This window comes from Oryctolagus cuniculus, chromosome 14 (assembly GCF_051225735.1).
Source record: "Oryctolagus cuniculus isolate XC-2025 breed Fujian yellow rabbit chromosome 14, ASM5122573v1, whole genome shotgun sequence".
Lineage (NCBI taxonomy): Eukaryota > Metazoa > Chordata > Mammalia > Lagomorpha > Leporidae > Oryctolagus > Oryctolagus cuniculus.
Window position 1 is genome coordinate 38,077,978 of NC_142880.1, and position 17,964 is coordinate 38,095,941.

The 17,964-nt window shown below is 37.6% G+C and overlaps 1 protein-coding gene across 2 annotated transcripts in view; it reads right to left on the reverse strand.

The window, feature by feature from the left end:
• FCHO2 (FCH and mu domain containing endocytic adaptor 2) overlaps nucleotides 1–17,964 on the reverse strand; it is a 128,128-nt gene that overhangs the window by 40,196 nt on the left and 69,968 nt on the right. For both annotated transcript variants that reach the window (XM_070056561.2, XM_089312569.1), the window contains exons 9-11: nucleotides 13,649–13,693; nucleotides 11,027–11,099; nucleotides 6,781–6,805 (exon numbers count right to left, since the gene is read on the reverse strand). In XM_070056561.2, the coding sequence (XP_069912662.1) occupies nucleotides 6,781–6,805; nucleotides 11,027–11,099; nucleotides 13,649–13,693 (143 nt within the window). The remainder of the gene's footprint in view (nucleotides 1–6,780; nucleotides 6,806–11,026; nucleotides 11,100–13,648; nucleotides 13,694–17,964) is intronic.

Consider the following 17,964-nt stretch of genomic DNA (forward strand, 5'->3'; position numbering starts at 1 on the left):
TCTCTGCTGTGGCCTGGGAAAGCAGTGGAAGATGGCCCAAGTCCTTGGGCCCCTGCACCTGCATGGGAAACCTGGAAGAAGCTCCTGGCTCCGGGCTTCAGATCGGCTCAGCTCCAGTTGTTGTGGCCATCTGGGGAGTGAACCAGCAGATGGAAGACCTCTCTCTCTGCCTCTCTGTAAGTCTGTCTTTCAATTAAATAAATATTTAAAAAAAAAAAAGGTGGGAGGGTCTACAAGAAATAAGATAAAACAATGAGGTCTTAGTTCCTCAGGGAGAAGGAAAAAAATGAAAGGAAAGGAACAAGCATTTGGGTTGAAACACCACAGAAATCTTCAAAGTGAATAAACAGGTAAGACTGCTGGGTGTTAGGGGGGAGGGGAGGCAGGGTACAGTAAGGTAAGAGGACTGATAGTCAAGCAAATGGAAATACAGACCACAAGCCAATAAACAGAGGTAAAAGACAACCAAGAAAAGTAAAATTACACACAAAGACTACAAATTCCAAAGTTTGAAAATGCACTGTGGTGGTGAAGTAGTGGGGAAACACATTAACTCATACACTGCTGGTGTAAATGTAGAATGGTGCAACACCTATAGACAGAAATTTGGCAATACTTAAGAAAACTATATACACATTTACCCTTTCACCCCAAAACTCACTTCTAGGGCTAAGAATCACTCCAAAGACATACCTCAAACAATTTACAAGTACATATACACAGTTATTCATCAAACATTATTTATAAACTCAGAATTATTATAAACTACTTATAAAATCTGAATTACTACAAATTACCTAAAGGGTCAAACATATTTGAATAAATTACAGCACAAAGACAAAATGGAATACTATGCGTCTATAAAAAAAAAAGACAACAATTTCTATGACCTAACATGGAGTGATTTCCAGGGAAACAATGCTAACTGAAAAAAGTCAAGGATAAAAGAAAATATCTATATCTACCTATCTTTTACATATGAGGGGGAAAATAATACATACATACATATATACATACATACATATACATATGTATGTATTATCTCCTTATCTTTATGGAAATAGAAACATCAGAATGAAAATCAGAATACAATAAAATTGGTTATTTTCAGTAAGCACAATTCAAGTAAGAGAATATTTCTATTTTATGGAAATACATAATTAAGTAGTTAGGGATAAAGGGCCATAATATACTTAATTTATGCATAAATAGATCATGAACACATGCACATAATACAAAGTACAATGTTTTTAAAGCAAATCTTAAGGGGCCAGCCCTGTGGCATAATAGGTTAAGCCTCTGCCTGTGGCACTAGCATCCCATATGGGTGCTGGTTCATGACCTGACTGCTCTACTTCCAATCCAGCTTCCTGCTGATGGCCTGGGAAAGCAGTGGAAGATGGCCCAAGTGCTTGGTCCTCTGCATCCATGTGGGAGACCCGAAAGAAGCTCCTGGCTCCTGATTGGCCCACTCCAGTCACTGCGGCCATTTGAGGAGAGGCCCAGCTGATGAAAGACCTTTCTCTGTGTCTCCCTCTCTCTCTCTGTAACTCTACCTCTCAAATAAATAAATCTTAAAAAAAAAAAAAGTAAAAAAAAAAGACAAGCAAGTATTATTTTATTATTTGTACGCTAGGAATTATTTCCAAGTTTTAAAAATGAAAATGAAATGTACCAAACAAATTTAAAAAGGCTGCCAAGGAATGCCAGGGTATTGCAGCAAACCTACTTTGATGGTTAGGCATGCCATTCTCCTCCAAACATCCCCTAAAGCTCAGCAAGCAGGCACAACACAGGGTCGTGGAGAACTGAGAGCAGCAACTACGTGATCATAGTTTCACACAGTCTAATGTGGCCAGCACTGAGTTAACTGATGGAAATAAAGACTAGAAAGGACAAATCTAATGACAAGGTTCGTAATCTTGACACTAGAAGTAGAGCACTTTCCTTGAACTGTACATACTATTTCTTACTATGCTAATATTACCTTAAAATACTTTAAAAATACAGAAAATATGCCTACTGTGAATTCATTAGGAATCAGAATAAAAAGCTTTTTCAAAATACTTTATCCACATTTCAAGTAATCTTGAATATACAAAGTATTTAGTTTCCTGGAAGTTCTAAGATTGTTAACTGTTAGTACTTTCAATTTGTTAGCAACATTATTACTTATATACTACTATGATGTAGTAATTTAAAATAATGCTGAGGTATTTTCTATAAGGCTGATTAAGCTGCATTGGATCACCTTTCTGTGCAGATGGTCAAAATGCTACAGAGTGACAGCAACCAATAAGAAAATTATAAACTGATTCATTCAAAAGATCAAAATAAAAATGGAATTCTAAAAAAGATTCAAATAATCTACAGGAAGACAAGGAAAAGAAATGAAAGCAAAAAACAGAGGAATAAACAAAAACTAAACTAAAACAAAAACTAAGCAGGCAGACTTGAGTCCTGATATCATCAAATGCACATGGTTCAAATATATCAATTAGGAGATACAGTTTGGAAGAATGGATTTTAAAAAACATGATCCAACCATATAATGACTATAAGCTACTCCAAATACACTGGCATTGATAGGTTGAAAGAAAAAGGATGGAAAAATTATGCTATCCTATCATTAATAATTTTAAAAAAGGCAAGGTGGCCAACTTAAAATTAAATAAAGCAGATTTCAAAAGAAATGTTTCCGGGGCTGGCGCTGTGGTGTAGCGGGTCAAGCTGCCACCTGCAGTGCCGACATCCCGTGTGGGCACCGGTTCGAGTCCCGGCTGCTCCACTCCTGTCCAGCTCTCTGCTATGGCCTGGGAAAGCAATGGAAGATGGCCCAAGCCCTTGGGTCCCAGAAGAAACTCCTGGCTTCAGAAAGGTGTGCAGCTCCGGCCGTTGCAGCCAGTTGGGGAGTGAGCCAACGGATGGAAGACCTCTCTCTCTCTGCCTCTCCTTCTCTCTCTGTGTAACTCTTTCAAGTAAAATAATAAATAAATCTAAAAAAAAAAAAAAAGAGATGTTTTCAGGACCAGAGACGAGTATAACATCTATACAAAAAGCATGTAACAATCTGCGTAGCAGCTTTATTTCAATAGCCAAAAGTTGGTTAAACAAATTTTAGTACCCCAGTAACACAGAATACTACTCAGCAATACAGAAGAACAAACTGTTCATACCACAAAAAACTTGATGAATTTGTAGAGAACTATACTGAATGAAACAAATCAATCTCAAAGGGGTATCTACTGTATGATTCCATTCAGGTAACACTCTTCGAGGAGGCAAGTTACAGAAATGGAACAGATATTAGTGGTTTACAGAGGTTACGGTGGGGGCAGGGAGGAGGAAGGAAGAGAAGTGGCTACAAAAGGGCAAACATGAGGGATCTTTGCAATAATGAAAATATTATGTCTTAGCTGAATTAGGATCAATATCCTAGTTGCACTGCTTTACTATAATTTTGCAAGATATTAACACAAGAAAGGGGTGAAAGGTACATAGTACCATCCTGGACTATCTTTGCAATATCCTGTAAACGTACAATTATTTTAAAATGAAACATTTTTTCCTAAAGTAGTGATTCTAAGTATATTAACTTTTCAATGCTAAAACTATTCACAGAAACTATTAATAACAAAAACTTACACATCACTTGTACATATCATTAACCATTCAATCCATGGTTTCCACAGTGGGGCCCACATTGCTAAAACAAAGCATTAGGTCAAAAATAATATGAAGAGCAAAGCAGGCAACTCCACTCACTAATTTTATAGGGGGATGTTTAGAAAAATATACCAGGTGTGTGTGTGTGTGTGTGTGTGTGTGTGTGTGGCAGCACTGTAGTGTAGCCATGGCATATGATGCCAGCATCCCATATTTGAGTGTTAGAACTCCACTTCCAATCCAGCTTCTAACCTATGTGAGAGTTCCAGATGGAGTTCCAGACTCCTGGTTTGGGCCTGGCCCAGACCTGGCTGTTGCTGTCATTTAGTGAGTGAATAAAAAGATTGATGAGCTCTCTCACTCTCCCTCATCTTGCTCACTGTCCCTCTGTGTCCCGCTACACTACAAATAAATAAATCAATACACAAATCTTTAAAAAAAAAAAAAACAACAACAGTATATTGGGATAGAGTTCAACAGTCTCTCTCTGGTCTGGATACTCTTGCCAAAACTAAAAAAAAAAAAGGGACAACTCATATTTCATTGGTCAACTCTCAAAAGATTCAAGCTTCAAATTAATTCTTAAAAATTATACATACCTTTCAAAAGATGAACAAGAAACCAACAATACTCCTACAAAACAGCCTATTGACGTTTTTAAAAGTAATTAGTAAGACAAGGCCATGAATAGGCCATAAATAAATAATTTGACCATCAATAAAAGCAAACAACAAAAAAAAAATGAAAGCCTCCTTCCCCTGCTAATCACCACTATATTCCCTCTCCTCAAAGGCAACTACAGACATGACTTGTAACTCATTCTTTAAAAAAATATATATTTATATTTTTAAAATGGTAAGCATTTAAAAGATCATATATGGCTTTTATTTAGTAAGTTCTTTCCATATCAGCAGACACAGATCAACCTAATTCTTTATAACATCTAACCATTACCCCATCGAGTGAACGTTTAATAATTTAACTAGTTCCATTTTGACAGATGCTTTGGAGCTTCCAGTTTTCTGCTAATATAAACAAGGTTAAAATAAACATCTATCTCTCCCTTACCTTCTATACATGCATAAATCTTGATCATGTGCATGTGTATATAAATACAAGTACACATCAAGCATTATGCATACAGCCTGAACAGGAAAATCGTGGCAGGAAGAGTGCAGGGTCAACATGCAAAAGCTTTTCTTATTTGGGGTGATACAGCCAAGTTACCACAAGACAGATGTTACCAATTTAAATCTTACCAATAATATAAGTATCTCAAAGCTTTCGCCAACAGGACTGGAACTAATAATTTCATTCAGCAGTTCTGAGTAACATTGACTACGTTTATTCCCTACTTTCATTTCTTTGGATGGAGACTGCCCTTTTCCTACTGGGCTCACTTACCTTTTGTACTGATTTATATGAAAACTTTATAAATCAAAGTAATTAATCCTTTGTCCCACGTCTTAAAAATAGGTTCTGCCAGCTTATCTTGGGTGATTCAAGTTGTCTTATGGTATATTCTTTCTAATTCTGTTAAGTCTTTTATTTCTTCAAATTTATGAATAACTTCTTAAATGGCATTAGAATTTTGTGTCCTCTTTTAAAATTCCTTTCCTAACTCCACATAAGCACTAGCTAACATTCAAAACTGGATAGTATTAATCACATAGAATGGTATCAAATTAGCTATTAAGAAAATTAAGTTTATTCACTGTTGTTATCATCAAGTAAATGCTGTAAATAACTAATTCAGAAATGAAATGCATGATGAGTGCTACAGCAAATATCAAACACATCAGGTGATTTTTTTCATTAACTGCTTAACCAAGGGTATCAAACAGGCAACTAAGGTAACTGTTCTAACTCCAAAAACACTGTGATGATTTTAACCCCAGAACATTAGAATTTGTTCTTAATTTTTAATAAATTCATTAACAAATTATAATTTCTCACTTTAAAGCTGAAATACGAAATAAAAAATACTAGTTTTGGGGCCGGCACTGTGGCATAGTGGGTTAAAGCTCTGGCCTGAAGTGCCGGCATCCCATATGGGCGCCGGTTCTAGTTCTGGCTGTTCTTCTTCCGATCCAGCTCTCTGTTATGGCCTGGGAAGGCAGTATAAGATGGCCCAAGTCCTTGGGCCCCTGTACCCATGAGGGAGACCCAGAAGAAGCTCCTGGTTTCGGATCAGCACAGCTCTGGCCATTGCAGCCATCTAGGGAGTGAACCAGCAGATAGAAGACCTCTCTGTCTCTACCTCTCTATGTAACTCTGACTTTCAAATAAATAAACTAAATATTTAAAAAAAATTTTAAAATACTATTTTATCTTAGTTAAGTAACATAAAACACAGTATGTCACAGATTCTTTTTATGCATTTATTTTGGTATATTATGCCATTAAAGATCAAAATCTTTGAGGCAAAGGAAACAACAGTTAGCAGAGTAGGAACAATAAGCAAGGGAGACAGGTTACAACTCCCACACTTATCAACATGGTCAGTGGCTAATTAACGAAGTCCTTCAAGACATTACTTACAGTTTTTGGTAAATCTACTCGCCCACTGTAAACATAAAGAGCTCCATTTGATGTTTTTTTTTTTAATTACATATAAAGGAATACTTTTAACCAAGACATATGAACAAACCTTCTTTTAAAACAGTGCAGGAACACAGAAAAGTACTGGCTATGGTTGCTTGTGTTATTTCTAAAATGATAATCTTGAAACTCAAATGCATGCATGAACAATCAAGGTTGTATTTTAATAGAGACTTAAGAATAAATTAGTAGGAGCATTACATTTAAAAATAAAGTATACGGATTTTATATCTGGCAAGAAAATGTAATATGACACAAGACAACCCCAATTTTAAAAGTAAAATATCCACTCTTCGAAAGTAGTTAGAAATAATTTGTACTTAATAGGAAATCATCTAGCAATACAAAGCCAAAAGTGTATCTGTAAAATAATTTCAACAGAGAATTTATAATAACATAGTTAGCATTTTTCTTTGCAAGATGGGTAAACAATTCAACTCAAATATGTTAAGATTTTCCTAAGGAAAATAAGCTCATTTAAACTGTTTATATAACAAAGTTAAATCTACTTACAAGTGAATCTGCATCAGGACATTCCCTATTAAAACAAAATATGAGAAATATTCAACTGTTAAAAATGATATAATTAGCAATTATTTCTAACATGTCTGCCTTGTTGTATACACATTTCTCTTATTTAAACTCTACATAAACATTTAGAGAAATCAAATCATGAAGATTAAAACATATCATTATTTTAAATTCAAAATAAGCCTTCCCTATATCTGAAACACCTGACAAGATACAATATAGTTTAAAGTATTCTAAAAACTATTTTCAAAAGTATTTCTTGGCTGGCGCCACGGCTCAACTGGCTAATCTTCCGCCTGCAGCGCCGGCAATCCGGGTTCTAGTCCCAGCTGGGGGGCCGGATTCTGTCCCGGTTGCTCCTCTTCCAGTCTAGCTCTCTGCTGTAGCCCGGGAAGGCAGTGGAGGATGGCCCAAGTGCTTGGGCCCTGCACCCGATGGGAGACCAGGAAGAAGCACCTGGCCCCTGGCTTTGGATCAGCGCAGTGTGCCAACCACAGCGGCCATTTGAGGGGTGAACCAATGGAAAAAAGTCTTTTCTCTCTGTCTCTCTCTCTCTCTCTCACTGTCTAACTCTGCCTGTCAAAAAATAAAAAAGTATTTCTTTTCTGTGAATATACTCAATATGTTCATCACTTAAATGATAGAATACTACTTCCCAACTACATATTACATTAGACTTAGAAGGTTACTCCAACTGAAAGTCTACTCATCAAGAAAATTGTCAGTATTATAAGGCTTTCTTGTGGCTTTTCACTTAGGTAGAGAAAGATTTTGTTTTTTTCTTTTTAAATACCCTTTTTTTAAAAAAAAGCTAGGCTTTAAAAAAAAAGTCTACATTAAGTGGCAAGTAGTCTAAAACTTAACAATGGTGGTTACATATTTACTGGTAAATGACATTTTTAAAATAAAAATTTTTAATGTTCCAGGTTTTTTTTAAGATTTTTATTTGAAAGATAGAAAAACAGAGAGACAAAGATAGATCTTCTATCTGTTGGTTTACTCCCCAAATGGCCATAATAGCTGGGGGTAGGCCAGGCTGAAGCCAGGAGCCTGAAGCTCCATTTAGGTCTCCCATATGGGTGGCAGGGGTCCAGGTACTTGGACCATCCTCCACTGCCTCCCTAGGTATATTAGCAGGGAGCTAGATAGCAGCACTCCAACATGAGACACTGATGTCCCAAGCGGCGGCTTAATTTGCTGTACCACAATGCTGGCCCCAACACTACAGTTTCATTAAACACTTTCCATAACTTCATAGACACAGAAGACCATATTTCTCCAAATATGTTAAATGAGTAGACTTTCAGTTGGAGTAACCTTCTAAGTCTAATGTAATATGTAGTTGGGAAGTAGTATTCTATCATTTAAGTGATGAACAAAAATGCATTTGTATATAAAGTGAAAACCAGGGGCCAGTACTGTGGTGTAGCAGGTTAAGCTGCTACCTGCAGTGCTGGCATCCCATATGGGTGCTGGGTTCAAGTCCTGGCTACTCCGCTTCCAGTCCAGCTCCCTGCTAATGTGCCTGGGAGTGCAGCAAAAGATGACCCAAGTGCCTGGGCCTCTATTATCCATTTGGAGACCTGGATTAAGCTCCTGGCTTTGGGTTGGCCCAGTCTTGGCCATTGCAGCTATTTGGGGAGTGAACTAGCTCTGCCTTTCAAATAAATTAATAAATCTTTAAAATAATAATATAAAGTGAAAACTATTATTTTAAGCCTAAAACTAAAATAGATATAAATATATAAAATTAAGAACACTAAGGTCATGGTGTTGTAGGCAAGGGTATATTTTAATCTCTATTCCAGATCCTTGTCTCACACAATATTTATAGTTTGAGACATGTATAAGGTGCACAGAGATGACTGATTTGAAAGGTGTGAAAATGAACACACATTCATGTGTGAGTTGTGTTAGTGTGGGTTGTTCCACATGGGAAAATACCTGCTTTGAGTGGGCCAGAGGATTGTCGGAAGACAGCAGAGAAGACCTGGGTAACAAATCCAAGAGTGGTCCATGGCAAAAAGAGGACTCTCCCCCATCTCTGGCCTCTTTTATGAGGGTGGAGTTGGTGCCTCTCCTCCAGGAGAGGAAGAGGAGGAACACAAGAACCTCTGACAGTGCACAGTGGACTCTAACACTGTTCCTGACAAGAAGTTTGAAAGACAGTGGTATTCTTTTCTAATGTTCTCATGGGTAAAGACAAAACAAAACAAGAATCAACCAAGTGGCTTAATGATCACTGGAAAATTATTGATCAAGAAAAACTGGTTCAAAAGAATGGCATACAGGCCACTGCCTGTGATGCCTCCTATATTAGAGCCCAGGTTCAAATCCTGCTGTTTTACTTCCAATCCAGCTTTGCACATTAGCATCTGGGAAGGCAATGGATGATGGCCCAAGAAGCTGGACCCCTGTCCACCCATGAGGGAGACCAGGATGCAGTTCCTGGCTCCTGGCTTCCACCTGGTCTGGACTTGCTTGATGTGGTCATTTGAAGAGTGAACTAGTGGGTGAAAGAACTCTCTGTCTCTCTCTGTCATCTTAGCATTCAAATAAGTAAATAAATCTTTTAAAAATACCATAAGCTCCTAAATGAACAGTAGTACAAACTATACATTCTAACAAATCATTGTTTACTAACAGATGAACTACATACATTTTGAAAAATTACTTATAAATCAGTCATTTAGACATCAGTACGTATTTCCAATATTGTTGGTTCCATCCCTTTAGCAAAATATCCCCTTCATAAATGCTCAAAAAAGACATCTGCAGAAAAGATGGTAACTACAGAAATAAATCATTTTGCAACTGGTCTTTAGTTATCAACCAAATAGCACTTGGGAGAAAGGGGAGAGACAGACCTTTAGAATGAGGAGAAACTGAGAAATTAGATAACTGAAATGTAAACCAGAAGGCAAATATACTCAAAGTACAAATTCCCTTTGTTGAAAATATGAGTGCCCATCACAGTGTTAAGTCTTCTCAGAGTTCCACTGATTATACTAAGAAGTAGGGATTTCAACTAATTTTTGCCCAATGTTGCTGAGTCACCAAACCATGTAAAATTTCTGATTAGTATCTCTCTAGTCTCAACAGATAGTATAATTATGGAAAGATCCTTTTAATTCTAGCTTGTCCTAGTTAATTATTGCTCAATGATTCTCAATCCCAAGTATATATTAGGAGTCACATGACCACAAAAATACATTAGAACAAAAACTATCCTGGGGCCTCACACCCAGAGAATATAGTTTAATCAGTCTAAGGTATGGCTGGCATACATATATTTATTTTAATCCATTCTAATGTGTAGCCAAGGTAGAAAATTTTATTTAACTAACTAACCACACTAATTCCTTTTATTTTTTTAAGATTTTTTGATTTGAAAGTCAGATTTACAGAAAGAGTGAGAAACACAGAGAGAGAGAGAGAGAGAGAGATCTTCCATCTGCTACTTCACTCTACTAGGTGTCTACAACAGCCAGCATTGGGCCAGGCTGAAGTCAGTAAGCAGGAGCTTCATCCAGGTCTCCCTCATGGGTGGCAGGGGCACAAACACTTGAGCCAATCTCTAGTGCTTTTCCCAGGCCATCAGGAGCTGGATTGGAAGTGGAGCAGCCAGACACAGTGGCTTTACCAGCTACATCACAACACCACGCATACTCAATTTCTTAAGTGCTAATTATATATTCTACATTGTATATGAATTTGTTATATCAGATTTGTAACTGAACCAAATATTCCATCTAAAACTGAGATTCATGCATAAATGGTAAAACATGTTAGGGTATTTTCTCCCTATTTAACATTCTCCATTTAGGCATACATATATCGTTTATGGTAGATGGCTTTTCATCAATCAAATAGTTGATCAGAGGTTTTCTCTTAAGCATTAAGATTGACAAATTTTTAGGTTTTCTCTGCTGCTTCTTTTTTAAAAATACTCATGTATCATTTTACAAAAATAAAAGCATTTTTAAAAGTTTCAATTTCAGTACATCAAAGCTTCCATCTAGGTCTTAAAATTTTAATAAGTTAATACTTTAAATTAAATACCAGAAAAAGTGGAAAATGCATATATTTTTAGAAAAGTTTGTAATTTTTTACACCTTAGACATATACTTCAGGTTATTTCCCAAGACTTTTTTCTTCACAAATTCAAAACAGTCATATTCTTAACCATTTACAAAAATGAAGAGGATGTGACATTTAATGTACTTACACGGATTCTGCATCCTTTTCCTTTTTAATTATTCCTGGCAAAGCAAAAGTCTTTCTTTTCCTTGGTTTTACACCTTTAAGATAAATGAGTGTTGTTATAGAAACACAGCTATTTCTGATAAATACATTAACGTTACAAATGCATCTTGTATTTTGACACATAATATCTTCATAACTGTTCAAGGTAAATTTAAAATAAGGAAATAAAATTATCATTAAACCTGAGTATTTAAATCATAGTCAGAGTCTGTTCAGACTTTTCTTATGTTAATCCAGCCTATTATTTGCCAAAAGATTACACAACATTGATACGCTCAGTGAAATTCTCTTTTCTTCTCCTGAGTCTCCCCAAAGTCACCTCGGGCAAAATAAGCTAATGGAGATATCTTAATACTTCAAAGAGAGTAAATTATTTGTCATATGAATTTTGTTATAACTGTAGGTCTAATCGAGACAGGGAAGTCTAGAGGGTAACAAAATACAAATATGTTGTAAAGAAAAAAGTGACACTGCATACCTATTAGAAGGAAACATGGAAAGTCTGTAACATGATGTTCTTGTATCCATGTTATCTCTACTATAATCAACATTACAAGAGGACTCTACCATAACTGAGGAGGAAAAATCATCTTTGTTTTTCCTCATTTAACAGTTCTCAATCTTCTTCTTGTGTGACAAATTATTTTTAAGGGTCAATCATTACATTAATTGTTGCTAGAATTCAGCACTGAAAGCTCAGCGGCTGGAAGCAGGCATTTGACCTAGTAGTTAAGACGCCCGCACCTCACATCAGAGTGCCCAAGCACCACTCCCAGCTCCAGCTCCTAATTCCAGCTTCCATTCAACACAGACAGACCCTGAGAGGTAGCACTGATGGCTCAAACAACTGAGTCTCTGCCACCCATGTAGGAGACATGGATTGTATCTCTGCTTCGAGCTACAGTCATAGCCCAACCACGAATTGCAGGTGTTTGGTGAGAGAAGCAGGGAATGAGAGCTTTCTCTCTCTCCCTGTATGTCTCTTTCTGCCTCATAAACTTAAGGGGTGGGGGGAACAAAGGAAGAAAGCAAGCTTAGCTGCTTACTCCTAGAGAAGAGAGCAATAAGAGACCATAGGATGAGGAAAATAAGGACTTCTCAGGGAAACAGAGCTCTTCCGTCTGTTAGTTCACTCCCCAAATGCTTGCAACAGCAGGGCTGGACCAGGCCAAAGCCAAGAGCCTGGACCTCCATCCCAGTCTCCCATATGGGTGGCAGGGATCCAAGTACTTGGGTCATCATCACCTGCTGCCTGCCAGGGTGTGTATCAGCAGGAAGTTAGTAGATTAGAAGCAGAATAGGAACTGGAACCCAGGCACTCCAATAGGGGATGCAAGCATCTTCATCCCTGAACCACACCTGCCCCCTTGTTTTTCCTTTTTTAGCTCACCTAGAACAAAGTCATAATGTACTTGCTATTATGCAAAGTTTAACTCCCTAAACCACACATTCCCACAGCATGTTATGATATTTCAAAAATCAATTACATTTTTATTCTCACAATGTAGGTGTTACTTATTACCCTCACTTTACAATAAAGCTAAAGTTCAGAAAAATTAAATAATTATTACTCTAAAACAGCTAGCTAGGAAGTCTGAGTTCCAGGACTACCAACTACTCTGATAATGCACTTACATACTACAGCAAACACCTTCTCCAGGTTATTACATAGGGATTGCAAAAAACTGAAGAATGCTTTTAAATTATCTCTGAAAGTTCCCACAATGAGATGCATAAAACGTAAACAAAAATAGCAGGCATCTCTTGGGTTTCATTCTATGAAAAGCACCTGTTTAAAGAGGAATCAGGACTGGCTGTGAACTCCTCCTCAAAGTCAAATCATCACTCATTTTGAATAATGGCTAATGTTAACATTAATGTGTAACCCTATCAACAAATAGGGTAGAACTGCACTATGTGTCAATGAATAGTGATGAGTTTCATATTCATGGCATTACAAGGGTTAAAGATGGACGTCAATGGAGAAACAATAGTGCATATCTGAAAGCAAGTAAGAGCAGGCTATATCCAATCTTTTAAAATATGTATTCTAACATGCTAATAATATTCCTTTAGTGGTGGAAAGCATTGTGTAGCAGCTAAAGCCACTGCTTACCACACCAGCATCCCATATGGGCACTGCTTTGTGTCCCAGCAACTCCTCTTCTGATCCAACTCCCTGATAATGGCCCGGGAAAGGCAGCAGAGGATGGTCCAAGTATGTGGGCCCCTGTTATCCATGTGGGAGATCTGGATGAAGCTCCTGGCTCTTGGCTTTGGCCTGGCCCAGCCCCACCACTGTGGCTATCCAGGGAGTAAACCAACAGATGGAGAATCTGGCTCTGTCTTTCCCTCTCTCTATAACTCTTTCAAATAAATAAATCTTTTAAAAACATATTATTTTAGGCAAATATACTGTTTATTTATTATTTGCATCTGCAAGCCTTCAAACCACATTCAGATTTTCCCATCACTCCACAGGTACTGTGCCACTGTGGCAAGCAGCCGCCCTTCTCTTTTCAATGAACATAGGATATGAGCTAGTTGTCATATGGGCTAACATATTAACAACCAGGCAACTCACCTTCAACTGCACTAGCAGGGTCACATTCTTCAAATTCAATAAGACCTGAATAAAAAAACAAAAGAATGACTTCTAATAGAAAACAAACAGGATGAAAAATAATTATCAAATAAATCCCATTATAATGCAACGTTTTAATATTTTTATCTTTAACTGGGAAGTACAACTTGATTTTCTAAAATGTGTTCCAGTATGATTTAGTCTACTGAAATACCAGCAATAATTTTAAAACATAACAGTAAAAAAAAAATGAAACTAGCCTATTAATGACAACAGGTTCCTGAAAACTCTTCATTTGTGACACCACAGAACTGCAGGCACAAGGAACTAGTGTTTCTAGTTCTAGTTCTGGAACTATCAGTTTCTGTGTTCAAGATTCTGCAGTACACTTGATGAGACAAAATAAACATAAGAAAGTAAGAGGCAGCTGCTGAAACTTAGGCTGTGCTCATTAGAAAAACAGGGATCCCAAAATGGTATATTCGATTAGAATATAAGCTGGAGAACTCATCTGTTCTGTTCAACACCATGTCATAGAATAATGCCTGACCAATAAGGCCTGACAAGTAAATGAATTACCAACATTTAGGTAAGTGATGGCCTTGGGATGAAAACTCAGATCTCTCAGGTTGAGGAATGTAAACCGTAATTTGTAGGCTGTGGGAAGAGTTTTCATGTGAGAAGGTCATGGACACACACACACGCACATATACACACACATGTGCAAAGAGGTCTTACAGAAGTTAATTCAGCACCAGTATAAGGGTAGACTGTAGAGAGCAGAGTAGACGACAGAGTGGGCATCAGCGAAACCATTTAAATAGCCCTGAAATGACAGAACTGTTGAGACCAGCCTAAATGCCATGAAATATAGTTTATTTTGTATATGTAAAATACAAAATTATTTAAGTAGTACAGAAGGTATAAATACCCCAAAAGCTAAGAATCAGATTAGAGAATTATCACCCACTAAATTGTCTTTTAACTTTTTATAATACATACACTTATGAGATTCTAGAATTTTTTGAAATTTTTCTTATAAATGTTTTAATTAGTAGAATCTACATTACCAAGAAATTTAAAAATAGAAATTCAAGTGAAGAGTGGATGACAGAGGATTCATTACTGATTCTTCTGAGATGTTAGTCTTAACTACAAGCATGTACAAATCTGTGTACAGAGTTCTTACTGATCATTCCATCATAAAAGAAAATTACCAGTTAACAAGAAAGATCACTCTACACGTAGGAGGATCTAGACGTTCTGGCTAAATCTCCCTTTTCTTATCCATAAATCTGAGATTTACTACTTTTTTTAAGATTATTTATTTATTTATTTATTTGGAAGAGTCACAGAGAGAGACAGACAGAGAGGTCTTCTATCCACTGGTTCACTCCCCCCAAATGACTGCAATAGCCAGAGCTGAGCTGATCTGAAGCCAGGAGCCAGGAGCTTCTTCCGGGTCTTCCATGTGAGTGCAGGGGCCCAAAGACTTGGGCCATCTTATACTGCCTTCCCAGGCCATAACAGAGAGCTGGATCGGAAGTGGAGCAGCTGGGACTCAACCAGTGCCCATACCGGATGCTAGCACTGCAGGTAGCGGCTTTACCCATTGCACCACAGCACCGGCCCCAAGATTTATTTCTATGCTATCCTAGTTTCCATTCAGATAAACAGATTAACATTTAAGAGGTAAGCAAATTCATTAAAACAGTCACAAAAGTGAGTTAATGAACAAGGTTCTAATAAATTAACAACTTCCTAATAAGAGCATTCTTCTGTGTGTGTATATATATATATGTATATATATATATAACTAAGAAAAAATACATTTATTGTTTCCACCCCAAAAAAGCCACGAAGAGTCAAAAAAATGGCCAAATTAAAGCAAAGGAGGTGGGCATTTGGCCTAGCAGTAGAAGCTACTTAAGATGCTCATATCCCACATCAAACCACCTCAGTTCTATTCCTGGCTCTGGTTCCCAATTCCAGCTTCCTGCTAAAGCTGATCCTGGGAGGCAGCAGGTGATGGCTCATGTAAGTGAGTCCCTGACACTCATGTGGGAGACCTGGCTTTGGGTCACTGGTCCTTGCACGCATTTGGGGAGTTAACCAATGAATGAAGCTCTGTTTCTGTTTAAAAAAAAAAAAAAAAAAAAAAAAAAGAAGTGAAGGACTTTATTCAAGCCCACTGTTATCTGGAAGCTGAGAAAGTATTTAACAAAAGGGGACCCAGAGCCGCAGTCAGAGGTCTAACCTACTATGCCACAGTGCCAGCTCCAACTTTTTAAAAAATTTAAGCATGTGGGGCTAATGCTATGTAGTGGGTAAAGCTGCCACCTTCAGCACTGGCATCCCACTCGGGCACCAGTTCAAGACCCAGCTGCTCCATTTCTGATCCAGTTCCCTGCTGATGTGCCTAGGAAAGCAGCAGCAGAAGGCCCAAGTCCTTGGGCCCCCGTACCCATGTGGGAGACCCAGATTGAAACTTTTGGCTCCTAGTTTCAGTCTGGCCCAGCTTTGCTCATTATGGCTATTTGGGGAGTGAAGCAGCAAATGGAAGATGTCTCTCTCTCTCTCTCTGCCTCTCCCTCTCAAAAATCTTTTAAAAAGAAAATATAAGCACTTGCATCACTTGCACCTCATAGTTAGCAACTTCTCATATGGTATAAAAATTATGAAGAATGACAAATGTCTACATAAACCACTAGCAGCTTATTATATAGTATTGCCTTTTTCTAAGGACTAAAAAAAAGCTTGAGAAAATATAATCATCTGTTAAATAAATCTAACACACACACACACACACACACAGAGGCACTAAGAAATGTGATTTCTCAAAAATTCTCTGATAGCTACACAGCACAGTCTGTATCTATGACCATGTACAGTCAGGGAATGGCTTCCTCTACAGAGGAGGCAAAAAGAAAACAAAATACAAATGCCAAAGAAATTACTAAAAATTAGTTTAGAATGAGCTGTATGGGCCAGCACTGTGCTGGTGCAGTGAGTTAAGGGGCTGCCAACAACACATCATCCCATATGAGTGCTGATTCAAGTCCCAGCTGTTCCACTTCTAATCCATCTCCATGCTGATGTGCCTGAAAACGTAGCAGAAGGTGGTCCAAGTCCTTGCCCCCCTGCACCCACATGGGAAACACAGATGGAGCTCCTGGCTCCTGCCTGAAACCTGGCCCAGCATTGAGTTGTTGTGGCCATCTGGGGAGTGAACCAGCTGATAGAATATCCCTCTCAGTCTCTTCCTCTCTCTAACTCTACCTTTCAAATAAAATATATCTTTTTTTTAAATGAGTCTTTACAACAACTTCTTAGCAAATGATGTAATTAGAAAAATTTTTACCAGCTTTGGACCACTTCATATATGCAAAAACAGTAAAGGCATCTCTGCTGCAGAAACTCAGTCCATTCGAAGAAAATCTTACTTATTTTTCCTCACAAAACCTTTTTTTATGCTACTCATATCTCGAATTCTTTTCCTTTTTATCTTTTCTAAACACTGTCTTAAAAACCACTCAAAATAGGAAAATGTTCAATGAAATATTCAAAATAAAAAACATTTTTTAAATATAAAATGCCAAATCCTTTCCAATAATACTTAAAGTTTTCATTCAAGTACCATCCGCAAAAACTTTTCAAGGCAGAAATATCAACCAAATATACCCTTAAAATTAAATCATGCATGAACAAGATCATCTTTTTCAAATGGCACATGCTCCACATGCTGCTTCCCAAGGCAAGGCTTGCGTGCCTGGCTCGGGGCCAGCTGCCAGCTCAGCAGGGTGCTGATGCCCATGCTGACCCCCTGGCAGCATGTCACTTCTGAACTGTGCACAAGTGGAGAGTTTATTCAGCACCTCCCTCAAACACAGCCCACTGCCCATCATTCTGCTATGTAATCATAAGACCAAGTTATTTTTTTGACAGTACCAAAGCCAGATTGAGAATCTTAATGAACAGTTTGCTACAACCAGAATTTCAACTGTTTCAGACTCACTTAACTGTTGTCGAAATAAATAACTGCACTTAGCACTAAGATTTTATGCTGGGTCACAAGGGCAATTTAGTTTTTATAAAAGCAAAATCATTTTGGCTCTGTCTCCTGATGCTCTTTTATACATTACCTAAAAATGCCACTACAAGTTCAATTAAATGGATAAACAGAGGAACAACTCCAAGAGGTCAATGATTCAAAGCAAAACAATTCTTAAATATGCATATGATGCCTTAATCATACAACAGGAGTAAATTACTGCTATCAAAAAAAACCAGCTACCCAAGTATTCACCCACACCTAA